The 12,547-nt window shown below is 42.1% G+C and overlaps 1 protein-coding gene and 1 long non-coding RNA gene across 2 annotated transcripts; both read left to right on the top strand.

Moving 5' to 3' along the window:
- Positions 1–1,198: 1,198 nt before the first annotated feature.
- LOC133393112 (uncharacterized) lies at positions 1,199–5,406 on the top strand. The gene is made up of 4 exons (XM_061656572.1): positions 1,199–1,255; positions 1,340–1,570; positions 4,659–4,812; positions 4,875–5,406. Exons 1-4 carry the CDS (start codon positions 1,199–1,201, stop codon positions 5,252–5,254), a joined length of 822 nt encoding a protein of 273 aa, XP_061512556.1. The 3' UTR covers positions 5,255–5,406.
- Positions 5,407–8,156: 2,750 nt separating this feature from the next.
- LOC133393402 (uncharacterized) lies at positions 8,157–9,013 on the top strand. The gene is made up of 2 exons (XR_009766141.1): positions 8,157–8,777; positions 8,948–9,013. It is a non-coding gene; the product is annotated as an uncharacterized LOC133393402 (long non-coding RNA).
- Positions 9,014–12,547: the final 3,534 nt, after the last annotated feature.

Genomic DNA, 12,547 nt, shown 5'->3' with positions numbered 1-12,547 from the left:
AGTGTTGTTGAATATCAATCTCGGCCATCATCACGAGTTCCTGTAGTCGTTCTTGATAACTGACGTCACTTCGGGGATAATTGGCGCGGATTTTTTAAGCAATTTTGATCTGCTGGTGGATATGAAACGGAAGCGCCTCATCGATAATACCACTCATCTTGAGTCGGTTGGCGAAGAGTGAGCTAGCGCTGAGTGAGCAGTGTTCGGTTAAGACCTTCAGTTCAGTGTTGACTTGCGCTGACCTGTTATCCGAGTTTCCTAACATCACTCGTCTAAGGCCACCGGGTACAATTAGCGATGCTTCGATATACCATCGAATCGAAACGACAGGACAACCTGTTTACGCACGCCCACGACGTTTCTCTCCAGACAAACTTCAAGCAGCGAGGGCCGAATTTGAACATCTACTCATGCTTGGTATATGCCGACCATCTAGCAGCAGTTGAGCGAGCCCGCTCCATATGGTGAAGAATGCAGACGGTTCTTGGCGGCCATGTGGGGACTATCGGGCGCTCAACGCACAAACCATCCCGGATTGCTATCCCATACCGTTCCTGCAGGACTTTTCGACCATATTGCAAGGTAGAATTATTTTTTCTAAAATTGACTTGCAAAAAGCCTTCCATCAGGTACTAATCGATCACGAGGACATCGCTAAAACTGCCATCACGACACCGTTCGGACTGTTCGAATTCGTGTTCATGACTTTCGGATTGTGAAACGCAGCGCAAACGTTTCAACGGTTGATCCACGAAGTGGTCAGAGGATTGGAGTTCGTATTTCCTTACATCGACGACCAATTCATCGCATCATCATCATCCGAAGAACATCGAGAACATCTGTGACAATTGTTTGAAAGGCTCAAACAATATAACTTGGCGATAAACATTGCTAAGTGCGAATTCGGCCGAGACAAGATAGATTTTCTGGGTCATTCCGTCTCTCCCGACGGTATCCGTCCCTTACCTGACCGCGTTCGAGCTATCGTGGAGTTCAAACTTCCTGTTACGGTAAAGGAATTGAAAAGTTTTTTGGCAATGCTCAATTTTGACCATAGGTTTTTACCAAACGCGATCGAGTACCAGATTCCACTACTTGCCATGATTCCTGGCAACAAACGCAACGATCGCTCCTCGCTGGCGTGGAATGACGTAGCTATCGCGAGTTTCGAACGCTGCAAACATCAACTCGCAGAAGCATGGCCCAGCTGCGATACAGCACCTACGATCGCGAACTCACTGCAATCTACCTTGCGGTGCGGCATTTTACATACATGCTCGAAGGACGTAGCTGCCACATATATACTGACCACAAACCCATCACCTTTACCTTTCTCCAGAAACTTGACAAAGCCTCGGACCGTCAAGCTCGCCAGTTAGATGTGATTGGACAGATCACAACGGACATCCGTCACATTGTGGGAAAGGACAACATCGTGGCTGACTTGCTCTCCCGCATTAATGTTATACATCCAGCGCTATCACTGGATTATGAAGCACTTGCGGAAGACCAAAAAGACGATCTGCAGCTCCAGAACATCGCACAAGGTAAAATCGAAAGGTCAATGACGGTTAATGACGGAGCGATTTGTTTGGCCAAGCATCCGCAAGGATAGTATTGCTTTCGCTAGGAGCTGCTTGCCATGCCAACGTTCGAAGGTGACGCGACACACACAACCACCTATATCCCGATATTCGGCTCTGGACAGCCGATTTGCTCATGTAAACATCGACAACGTGGGGCTCTTCCCTCCAAGTAAGGGCAAACCTTATTGTTTAACGGTCATCGACAGGTTCACGCGTTGGCCTGAAGCGTTTCCCATTCCAGATATGACCGCGGTAACAGTTGCCGAAGCTCTAGTTTGTGGATGAATAACCCGGTTTGGTGTTCCATCTTTCATTACGTCTGACCAAGGACGCCAATTTAAATCAACGCGCGGGGAACAGACTCGCTTGCTCGGACTCAGCCACCTGCGCACGACTGCATACTACCCACAGTCAAATGGGATTATCGAACGATAGCATAGGACCCTTAAGGCATCTATTCTGTGCCACGACCCCAAGCACTGGAGCGAGCATTTGCCAATGATCTTAAGTCACTTGTCACTTGTCACTCATAGCGGCTGGTTGTGCTTTCTCACTCTGCTATTTCCAAGTTGATTTTTTACCGCGATTTTCTTGATGATTAAGTGCTTGAACTGTTTAAGTTCGGTTAATTTGCACTCGCGCGTTCACGTATCACAAATTTGTGCGGTACCTGTGAATTGTACGGTTCAACATATAAACATTGCAATCCGCCTGCGGTTGTTGTGACCACTCACTGTTCAGCCGAACTTTGCGTTATTTTGCGATGGCGTCTGTGATCTGTAAGAAAAGTGAAGGTGCTATTAGCAACGATCCAATTCCGTGCTTCGGTCTATGTGCACACTACCCCGCGGAAAAAAGTCGCTCACGATGAGTGACTGCACTCAATTTAAATGCGTTTCATGGTCCTTCCACCCGTTGCTACACCCCGCTTGTCAATCGAAAAGATTCTTCACACAGCTTACTCACTCTTTCTAGTCTCACCACATAATTCAAAATCAAGAACGAGAGATTATTTTCAAGTTACGCACATTTTGTAAGTCATCTTCTCCTCTTTTAACCTTCATTTCTATAACCACCTACCCGGATAGGTAATATATACAATAAGAGATTTTGGTTTAGATCAACTCATTATTTTTGTAATGATATGTATAGCAATGGATAAACTTATATTTATAGAGCCTATTGCAAAAGGTGTCTAACTCCAAATATTTTTTCTAAATTCATATAAATTGAAATTTTTGCCCCGACATTTGGAACAACATGGTGGTCTATTAGTGGAAGTTGAACTATTTACTGCGCATTCAATTTACGTAACTAAAAGTCAAACATCATTAATTTATAACATAAAAAGAAGTATCGTTATTATAAATAATGTATAATAATGTTAAATAATGTATTTTTTCACCAATAAAAATACGAATTCCTTTACAAAATGTATAATCTACTCGCGTAGGTGGTCATAAAGATAAGGGTGCATTTTTGGTCATAGAAACGAAGGTTGTTACGTCAAGTAACCGTCGATTCTACCGAAAGGATTCGCACAAAACTCGCGTTCACTAGTTTTCTTAAACACCGTTTATTTCGCAATTTACAAGTGTTAAAAAATTCACTGGTCTCTTAGCGGCTTTAGCGTACGAATGGGGTCAACGGCTTTCGGACGACGGCACCACGATCACCACGGATTATACAGCTTCACGGATGCTAAATCGCCCCCATATAACAATGGGGAATTATTTCTATGGCAAACGGGGTGTGAGGTAGCGAGAAACAGGTTGCGACGAGCGAGAGGCTCTGTTAATTCAGAGAGAGGGGAATGAAATAAAGGGGGAAGCGAAGAGCAACACATAAGGAGAGCGAGAATGCCATGGCGAGGAGTAACGAAGGATGAAGAAGAAATAGAAGAAACTATGTAGGAAGCAAACAGCAACACATACGGAGAGCGAGGATGCTATAATGAGCGGTAACAAAGAAAGAGCAACCGGCCAGTCCTGGTCGGCTACAAAAGATGACACCAAACATTACCGAGATTGCATCTACCTTTCACAACTTGCGATTATTGTGGAGTAATTCGGCAGCGATTCCGGTGTTTTTTTCAAATTTATCCATCGCTAGTAGCTGGCCCTTAATGGCCACATTTATGATTCTCAGATGGAGAAGAAAACAAAGACAAATTGACATGCGAGCGCGCTAGGGTTTTTCTTCTCGAGACCTTCTAGCGAACTCAAAGAATCATTTCGATCTCCAAGACTCGCTCGGCCACTTATTTTGCGTAGAGATTGATGGCAAGAAACAAGAACGCATTGAATAGTATTTTGTTCACTCAAAGCGTAGGCAGGTACGTGCAACCAAGATAGCCGAAAACATTGACGATGGATCCAACACAACGCCGGTAAAGTATGAAAACCTAAATAATTACGCTCTTCCTCCAATATTCTCTTCAATCACAGCAAAGAAACGCAGCGAAAAAAAAAACGTGCGAGAGAAACGAAGATCCGCCCTCAGATTAAAAGCCACAACGCACCAAGAACAGCTGTGCACAATACACACATAAATACAAATACATAGCGAACAGAGCGGATACAGGTACAAGCCACGCACGGTCGTGGCCCCACCCCCTTTTTTCGCAAACCGCTGTTTGCATCTGACGTCATATTCACCAAACCTCTTGTTTTGCTGAAACCAAGAGGTTTTGAGGTGAATTTGTGGTGAAAATTGTTATATGGGCCACGATCCTTCCGAGAACTGTATGCGTCGTACTGTTAGCGCCACCTGTCGTTGTCTAGCCTTTCTAGTTACGGTGACCCAGCTAGCCACCGATGCGTTTGTCGCAACAAAGGTAATGATAACGTTTCTTGAAAAGGCGATTGAGGCCAATTGGCTCAAAGTCTCTATAAAAATAAAGAAAATAAAAATAACGTTTCTTTTGATTCATCGCTGTCATTTTTTTTTTTGCTCGGTATTCTGCTGTCAAGTTTTGAATCGCGTTTATAATACTTGTGTACATTTGACCGGTATGTTGGTGAATGGGAAAGATCTGCACATTTCTACATTATTTTCGTGAAAAACTAGTAGAAATTAAACCTACGTTCGACAATGCAGCGACATGATGGGAATTATTATCGCGAGCGAAAGCGGGAGCTAGAAGAATTGGACCGAATATGCAATGAGCAACTTGCTAATATTGATCTTGCCTCATCGAACATTCCATGGCTGGATCTCTTAGTAGGTGAGTGTGTGCCTTTTGTTTTGTAAATTGTATTATATATTTAATCGTCGTTTTCTTTTTAGAAAATCATCCAGCAGAAGTTCCAGAACTGTTGGCAGATTACACTTCTTTTGCATTCTCTTCTAGTGGTGAAGGTGTATACGACAGTTTCATCGAATATGTAGACGAGAGTGAAGTGGAAAAGGACGATGATTTAAGTTTTGTTCATAAGCTTTCTTTTAATGATGCCCTCAGACATCTAGCTATTATAAATCGCCTGTCCCGTTTCACTATTAGAGCTATCCTTGCTATAATACGAAAACACTTTCAAGCTCCTGTTCCAAAATCATCACAAACATTGATGAAAACACCAATTCAAGTTGGCAAGCAAATTTTCCCAATAAACGGTGGGCAAATGTGGTACCACGGAATACAATCAGTGCTACAGAACTATTTTGAGTAAGTATGCTTACATCCCTTGAGTGTATGTTTAATGTAATATTGATTATAAAATTCTTGCTTGCTTATAGGTATATTTGTCCAGATGTAGAACAAATCACAATCGATGTGTCAATTGATGGACTGCCACTATTTAGGAAAAGTCGGAAAAATTTAATTCCGATTCAAATAAGAGTGGTAGAATTGTCCAGCATCCCGGTATTTGTGGTCGGTGTTTTTGGTGGATCGTCAAAGCCGGGTTGTTTGGAAGAATTCCTGAATCCATTAGTGAAGGACATTAACAACCTCATAGACAATGGAATTAACATTGGCGATAAAATGTTTCCATTTTTCATGAGGGTTTTTGTTGCTGATGCACCAATGCGAGCATTTCTGAAAGGTTTGTAAGAATATGATGCCCAATTGTAAAAACTTGAATAATCTATCATAATAACTCATCATTTCCTTCATATCACCACAGCTACCATTAATTTTAATGGTAAACATGGATGCTTGTATTGCACAGCAGTCGGTATATCAGTACCTTCCAAAAGAGGTAAAGTTATGACTTTTAATACTGTCAATGCCACGCCGCGTACTAACGAGAGTTTTAGAGGTAGGGATTGTGTTGAACATCACACAGGAACGTCACCTTTGGAAAAAATTTATCGTTTCAATATGGTCAACGGCGTCCCTCTCCGTGACCGTCTTCAGTTAATTGATGAAGGTGTCAGTAAAAAAAATCGACGAGGGCATAATACATAATAAGTTTGGTGACATTCATTTTGTAGTTTGGACACCCCGACACAGGGAAGTCGTTTCTGCTTTTATTATGAAGACACGACTTCCTTCTGAAGTGCCCCGTAGAATGCGGCACTTAAAAGAACTTGCTTTGTGGAAGGCCACAGAATTTAGGATTTTTCTGCATTATATAAGTATTGTAGTGTTCAAAGATTTTATGCGAAGTGACGCATACAATCATTATCTTTTATATTTTTGTAGCATAACTATACTTAGTACTGTAGAATACAAACAACTTTGGCCTGTGGCGAAAAGAATGCTTGAAAAGTTTGTCAGACAGTTTAGTCACTTTTATGGTGCATCCAATGTTACAAGCAACGTCCATAACCTCCAACATGTTGCTGATGATGTTGAGGATTTAGGGCCGTTGGATTATTTTTCTGCATATGATTTTGAGAACAATATGCGATTCGTAAAACCATGCGTCAAATCGGGAACTAAAATTGTGGAACAGGTGGCTTCTAGATTAACAGAACAAAGTATTGTTCAAAAAGCCAGTCATCGTACGGAAACGAATTATCCACATATAAAGAAAAAAGGACGTTTACAAGTAAGAGCCGATTACCAATTAGGACCCGAATTCAAAGATAGCTGGTTTCTTACACAAAACAAAAAAATTGTAAGATTTATAAAAGCTACCAAATCAACTACAAGCGATGCATTTAATATTTTAGGTGTAGAAGTTAGTTCTTGGGAGCAATATTTTGACATTTCATCAACAAATGCGGGGGTATTGAATTTCGATGTATCATCAATAAATTTAAATATCTTTAAAATTCATACAAATGTTCATACCACCCGTGTAGAGGTTTCTTCAAGTAATATTAAATGTAAATTAGTACCTATTTTTCTTCCTAGTCGTCCTCTTTCCCAGCTTCTTGTTGAACGCTCCCCACAACCCGATTCAATGGTACTGTTCCCTCTCCTACACACTTACTAATTAGTTATGCATTAGTTACCTAGGAGTATTTAATTTTAGGAGAACTTTAAAGCTAGAGAATTGGAGTATTTTAAAGAGTATTGTAGGTTACTAAGTTATTTTATAAGTAAATATAAAATGAAAAATATGGTAATGATATTTGTTTGTGATAAAAAAGTGCATAATAAAGAGAAACTTACGTACTTCCAAACTTTTATTTATTTTATTTTTTTTTTTATAGTTTCATATTGAATCGAGATTTTTCAATCATATGAAAGTGCTAGAGAACTGTCTTGGACCATCCGAGAAGAGGCTCCTCACTGTGGTCGTGTTTAAGGGACGCATCCTCAGGACCATCTTCTTATTGGTTTAAATACCTACGTCGTAATGCCGGCATCCTAAGACTTTCCAGACTTTTTCAGTATCACGCAGCCGGATTATCTGTCCTTGCTACGATGGAACTGTACCACTGCATATCCCCAATTTTCGAGCATGGAGTGTGGAAGTGAAAGATGAACCACTAGCTTAATGAGTTGTACAACAAACTGTAGTTTCTGATACTGGCGATGGTCGGCAAGACGTAATGGCCGGGATATGTTATGAGAATACCTGACACATTCCCCACTGTGCGCAGGAGAGCACAATTATTTCGATGGCAAGATAAGGTGTAGCAGAACCTGTTGGTGATCAGATCTTTTTTCATGCCAATCTCCTAGAAGCTAAAAATAATACTTTTGTTTATTATATTAAAGTAATACATGTTTTACAAATTCGTATTGTTTTATTCAAATTCAGACGTTCTTCGAACCTCAATAATTCACTAATCCTTCACCGCACTGATAACATGAAAACCTCATACTATTTTGTAGAACTATTAATCACTGCCGTTCTTTTATGTTCGGCATGAACTACACTTTTTCTTATCCCTTTAATATTACATGCACTTTTCCCATTGTAAAGCTTATCTTTCAAATGTTTTTCAAAAGTTGCCTGGTCAATATTTCCACCAACAACCTTCAGTATTTTTACAACGTTTGGATATTTTTTCAAACCCAACTTAGGTTTATATCCTTTTTTAACAGCCCCAGCCCAGCTACAACTCGCAAAAAAAGGTCTTGAAAACATTTTTCCCAAAGCGTCATGAATTCGTTGCTTTTCTTTGGTAGCAGTAATCTCGCCGGTAATCCAACGTACCATTGTTTGGAAGTTTTCCGAGAGAGAGAGATTATTTTCTAACGCATCCAGCTCTTCCTTGCACACCAATTCTGATGCGAGGAAAACTGGTCGCTGCATTGCTGAAGGCTGGTGTGCAATGGATGCAGTGACGACAGGCTGTTCCAGCTCTTTCCGGCACATTTTCTTAAGTTGCAGTTTTACATCTACTACTGCAGTGGTAAGTTTATGCGATTGACGAAGATTCTGCTCGATTCGCTGATCACATATCCCGATTGCATCAAGAATTGATTGTGTTTCCATGATTTGATATCTAAAACAAATGCATTAAAATTGCAAACATATGCGTTATATACATTGAAGACAATAATTCTTTTCCGATTTACTCACAGTTAGATGCAATAATTTTGCAAATACAAATCCGCTAGCGCTAGATTCTGAGCCAGCAAAAATATACGCCTCTCTTCTTTGAATTTCAATGTTGTCATTTATTGTCAAATCAATTTGACGTATCGATATGAACAACTTTTGACAGCGCTGTCACGCGACCACATTGTTTACACACCGGCAGATGAGCAAACAGCAAGCAACACACTCTTATAATTAATTTGTTTTTTCAGTGCGAATCGATTAAACAATGCTGCTAATAGCTGAGGTAAGTCGAACTAGTACTGTGGCAACCTTATACATCACCATCATCAATCAAAACTGATTGTAATACAAGCAATACTGCGGCATTCTGTGTACGGCATCATTGTATTGAAATGGTGTTCGTTCTACAATAATTTCCATTTTCCATTTCCATCTGTTTTGTTTTCGTTTCAGGAGGTGTATCACAACAACAAAAACAAATCATGATAGAACAATAAAAGGACTGCGGATAGAATTGTACATCGAAGTGTATATTTATTCATTATATGATGACATTGTAGGGCGAGAAGAAAGGGAAGCGAAAATGAATGGTGGGAGGGGAAGACAGGTAGGTGCGGTGAGGAGAAACGAGTGAGAGGGCACTCAAAAAGCACTCAAAATCACTCATGAGAGATTTCATTTCCCTTAACAAGTATAGTGTTGTTAAGGGACTTCTTAAGGGACTTGTTAAGGGAGTTCTTTGCAGCGGGGTGCATTGGACTTTCAACCCCGCTCCTGCGTGATTTTAAGAAGTCATAAAATTTATGTATTCTGGGCTTGCGCAGATTGTGCTCAGCGTTTGTGGGCCGTTGACACTTTACGCTTCTCGCACGGCCTTTCTCGTGACGCTGCCTACCTGTTGGAATCGTTGCAGTCCGATTTCCGCGATACCTCACGTTCTGTGCAGGCGACATCAGCTGGCTTGCGACTCGAACTTTCCTCTTCACTGGATTGTTTTAGAAACGAGATAGCTTTGATGAAACAGGAATCAGCATCATCAATTCGTTCCGTGAAGGATTTCATCGACTCACTTACTGCTTCTCACTCAATGGAACGCAACTACTCACAGGCTACACTACTCACAACGCTTGATGAAGTTAAGCATGGCATCAAGGGGCTTGATCTGATGCACCGTGAGTTTCTCACTTCCTTCAACTCACTAATGAACAAGATCAACTCTCATCTTGCCACGCAAACTACTACATCGAGTGCTCACCATTCCGCGATTCCTGCTACGCACTCAACGACCACGATTCCAATTGCGGCCTCTAAGCTCACCCATCAAGCTGTTGGTGAGAATCCTTCCAAACGTCGATTGATGGATCGCTCTCCCGACCCATCGCCTACCAATACCGTTACACGCGCTATGCTGTCATCGGGCACAGGGTTGTCCTGCAATAATATTACGACCGTTCCTGAACGCCCACCCCGTACTTGGATCTTTATCTCCCGTATTGCTCCTGATACTCCGATTGAAGCGATCCGTGAAATGGCCTGTTCCAACATAGTGACAGACGACATCTTGGTATATAGCCTTGTACGACGTGACCGGGATCTTTTTACGCTCTCCTACGTATCTTTTAAAATTGGTGTACCGGATTCGCACCGGGCTATTGCTTTGGCTGCTTCAACCTGGCCTCGCGGGATCTCTTTTAAGGAGTTCATCAACCTTAATCCCCGTTCCGTCAATGTTTGGCGACCCACTACTGCAGCATCCCATGCACCTTCTGCGCCTGTTACCCGTGAATCGGATCATCATTCATCGCCACTTTCTATCAATCACACGACACAACTGCGAAACGCTGATTTCACTATTTTGCCCGGTAATGGTACTATGAGCTTGCCTTATACGCAGTACTTTCAGCAAGCGTAAACCGGAAGTATTGTTTTTGCTGAGGAGAAAGAATTAGCGATAGTCCAGAAGAAATTATATGCTTTTGTAAAACGAACGCGACGACTTTCCAGATAATTTTACAAGTATATTTATTGCCGAAAGCTTAACCAACGGTGAAACAGTAAAAAAACTTCTGGCTCGTCGTACGGTTAGAATAGAAAAGAGCCGCCGCACTCTGTTTCTTTCCGTACATCCGCCTTATCCTTTCCGTTCGCATTATCCGTGTGTTATCAAGTATCCGTTTATCTTTTACACCGGGCAGTCATCAATACGCGTTATTATTATAACATCGAACAGTTGCCAGACTCGTCGCAACATTCTCCCCTCCAGTGAATTGTCGAATTCACTTTCCCTATGGCTGTACCGGTGTCGTTGCTGTCCCTATCCTAATCTTTTGGTTCCACGTCTGTCTTGTCTGTCCTTTCTCTCGGTTCGATATCCAAGATCGCAATTTTAACGGCGGGTCGTTCTAATAATCCGTTCGCGGTTTGCACTACAGCTTGCCTTACTTGTCCGTCCTTTGCTTTAGTGGTTTGAATCACGCGCCCCATTGGCCAGCTATTTCGGGGGAGCGTATTATCTACGATCACTACCAAATCTCCTTCTTTAATTGGGCGGCACGGATAAAACCACTTACTCCTCCGAGTGAGTGATGGAAGATACTCGGCGATCCATCTCTTCCAGAATATATCTGCGTAAAGCTGTGCTGTCTTCCACGTGTTTCGTAGCATGCGGGGTGTGTCGTCAAAGTAGATAGAAGGTTTAGACCTGTCGGGGCTTCCAAGAAGAAAGTGGTTTGGCGTCAATGGGGCGTCCATTTCACTGTCGACAGGGATGTGAGTCAAAGGCCTAGAATTGATAATCATTTCTATTTCTGTTAATGTGCTCTGTAGAATTTCATCGGATGGCCTTCTTGGGAGATCGTATGCGGCGAGGACTTTCTTTACCGATTGTATCAATCGTTCCCAGCAACCTCCAAAATGTGGCGCTGCGGGAGGATTGAACACCCACTTGGTTTGTGTACTGTTGAACTCCGTCATAAGCTCATTTTCGTTTACATCTTTCATAGCTTGTTGTAATTCCCGTGATGCTCCAATAAAGTTCGTTCCCCTGTCACTTATAATCTCGAGCGGTGTACCCCTTCGCGCGATGAACCGTCGCATTGCTAGAATACAAGATGATGTAGTTAAGCTGTGTGCAACTTCGATGTGTATACCTCGTGTGGTCATACACGTAAAGAGAACTCCCCAACGCTTCTCTGCGTGACGTCCTACTGTAACGCTTATTGGCCCAAAATAGTCTACACCCGCGTAGGAAAAAGGGCGTTGACAGGCGGCTAATCTAGCACGAGGAAGATTACCCATCGGCGGTGGTTCTGGTTGCGCTTTCCGAATCTTGCAGTGTTGACATTCATGGAGAATACGGCTGTATTCAGCCAACAGATGGGAGGTATAAAAACATGATTTCAGCTCATTTATTGCCGTGCTGTGGTTATGATGACGATACCTTCGATGGAAACTATCCAACAGTAGTTTTACTGCATAATGTCGTCTCGGTAAGATGATCGGTTTTTTGGTATCTTCACCAACCCATGTACACTGATCGATTCTTCCCTGCATTCTTACTATCCCGTTCTCGTCCAATGTCGGGTTAAGCTTGTACAATGGACATGTTTTCGCTAAAATGGACTTATGATGCTTATTTACTTCCGATTTTTCGAGAAGACGTATGTCTTCATGGAATGCTTCTAGCTGAATTTGACGTATCACGGAATTCTCAGCTGCAATAAGTTCGGTTTGGGTGAGTGGACCAGTATCCTTTGATATTCGGCGTGCCTTTCTTTTAAGATTTTCACAAAATCTCCGAACATATGCCATGGCTCTAAGAAGCCGTTCCCAACGCGAAAAACGGTGAAAATTCATGAGGGTTACACTCTGAGAGTGATATTGCAATTGATGGCGTATTTCTTCCAACGTTTCACCTGCTGGTTTATTTTCAAAAGGCCATAATTCTTTCGGATTCCAAAGGAATTCTGGACCCCTAAACCAACGGCTGGTAGGACTGAGGTCTGGTGAACGCTGCCACTTCGTCCCGTCATCATCAACATTTATTTTTGTTGC

The sequence above is a fragment of the Anopheles gambiae genome, chromosome 3 (assembly GCF_943734735.2).
Source record: "Anopheles gambiae chromosome 3, idAnoGambNW_F1_1, whole genome shotgun sequence".
Classification (NCBI taxonomy): Eukaryota; Metazoa; Arthropoda; class Insecta; order Diptera; family Culicidae; genus Anopheles; species Anopheles gambiae.
The sequence above is the reverse complement of the archived record's forward strand: the minus strand, read 5'-3'. Positions and strand labels throughout refer to the sequence as shown.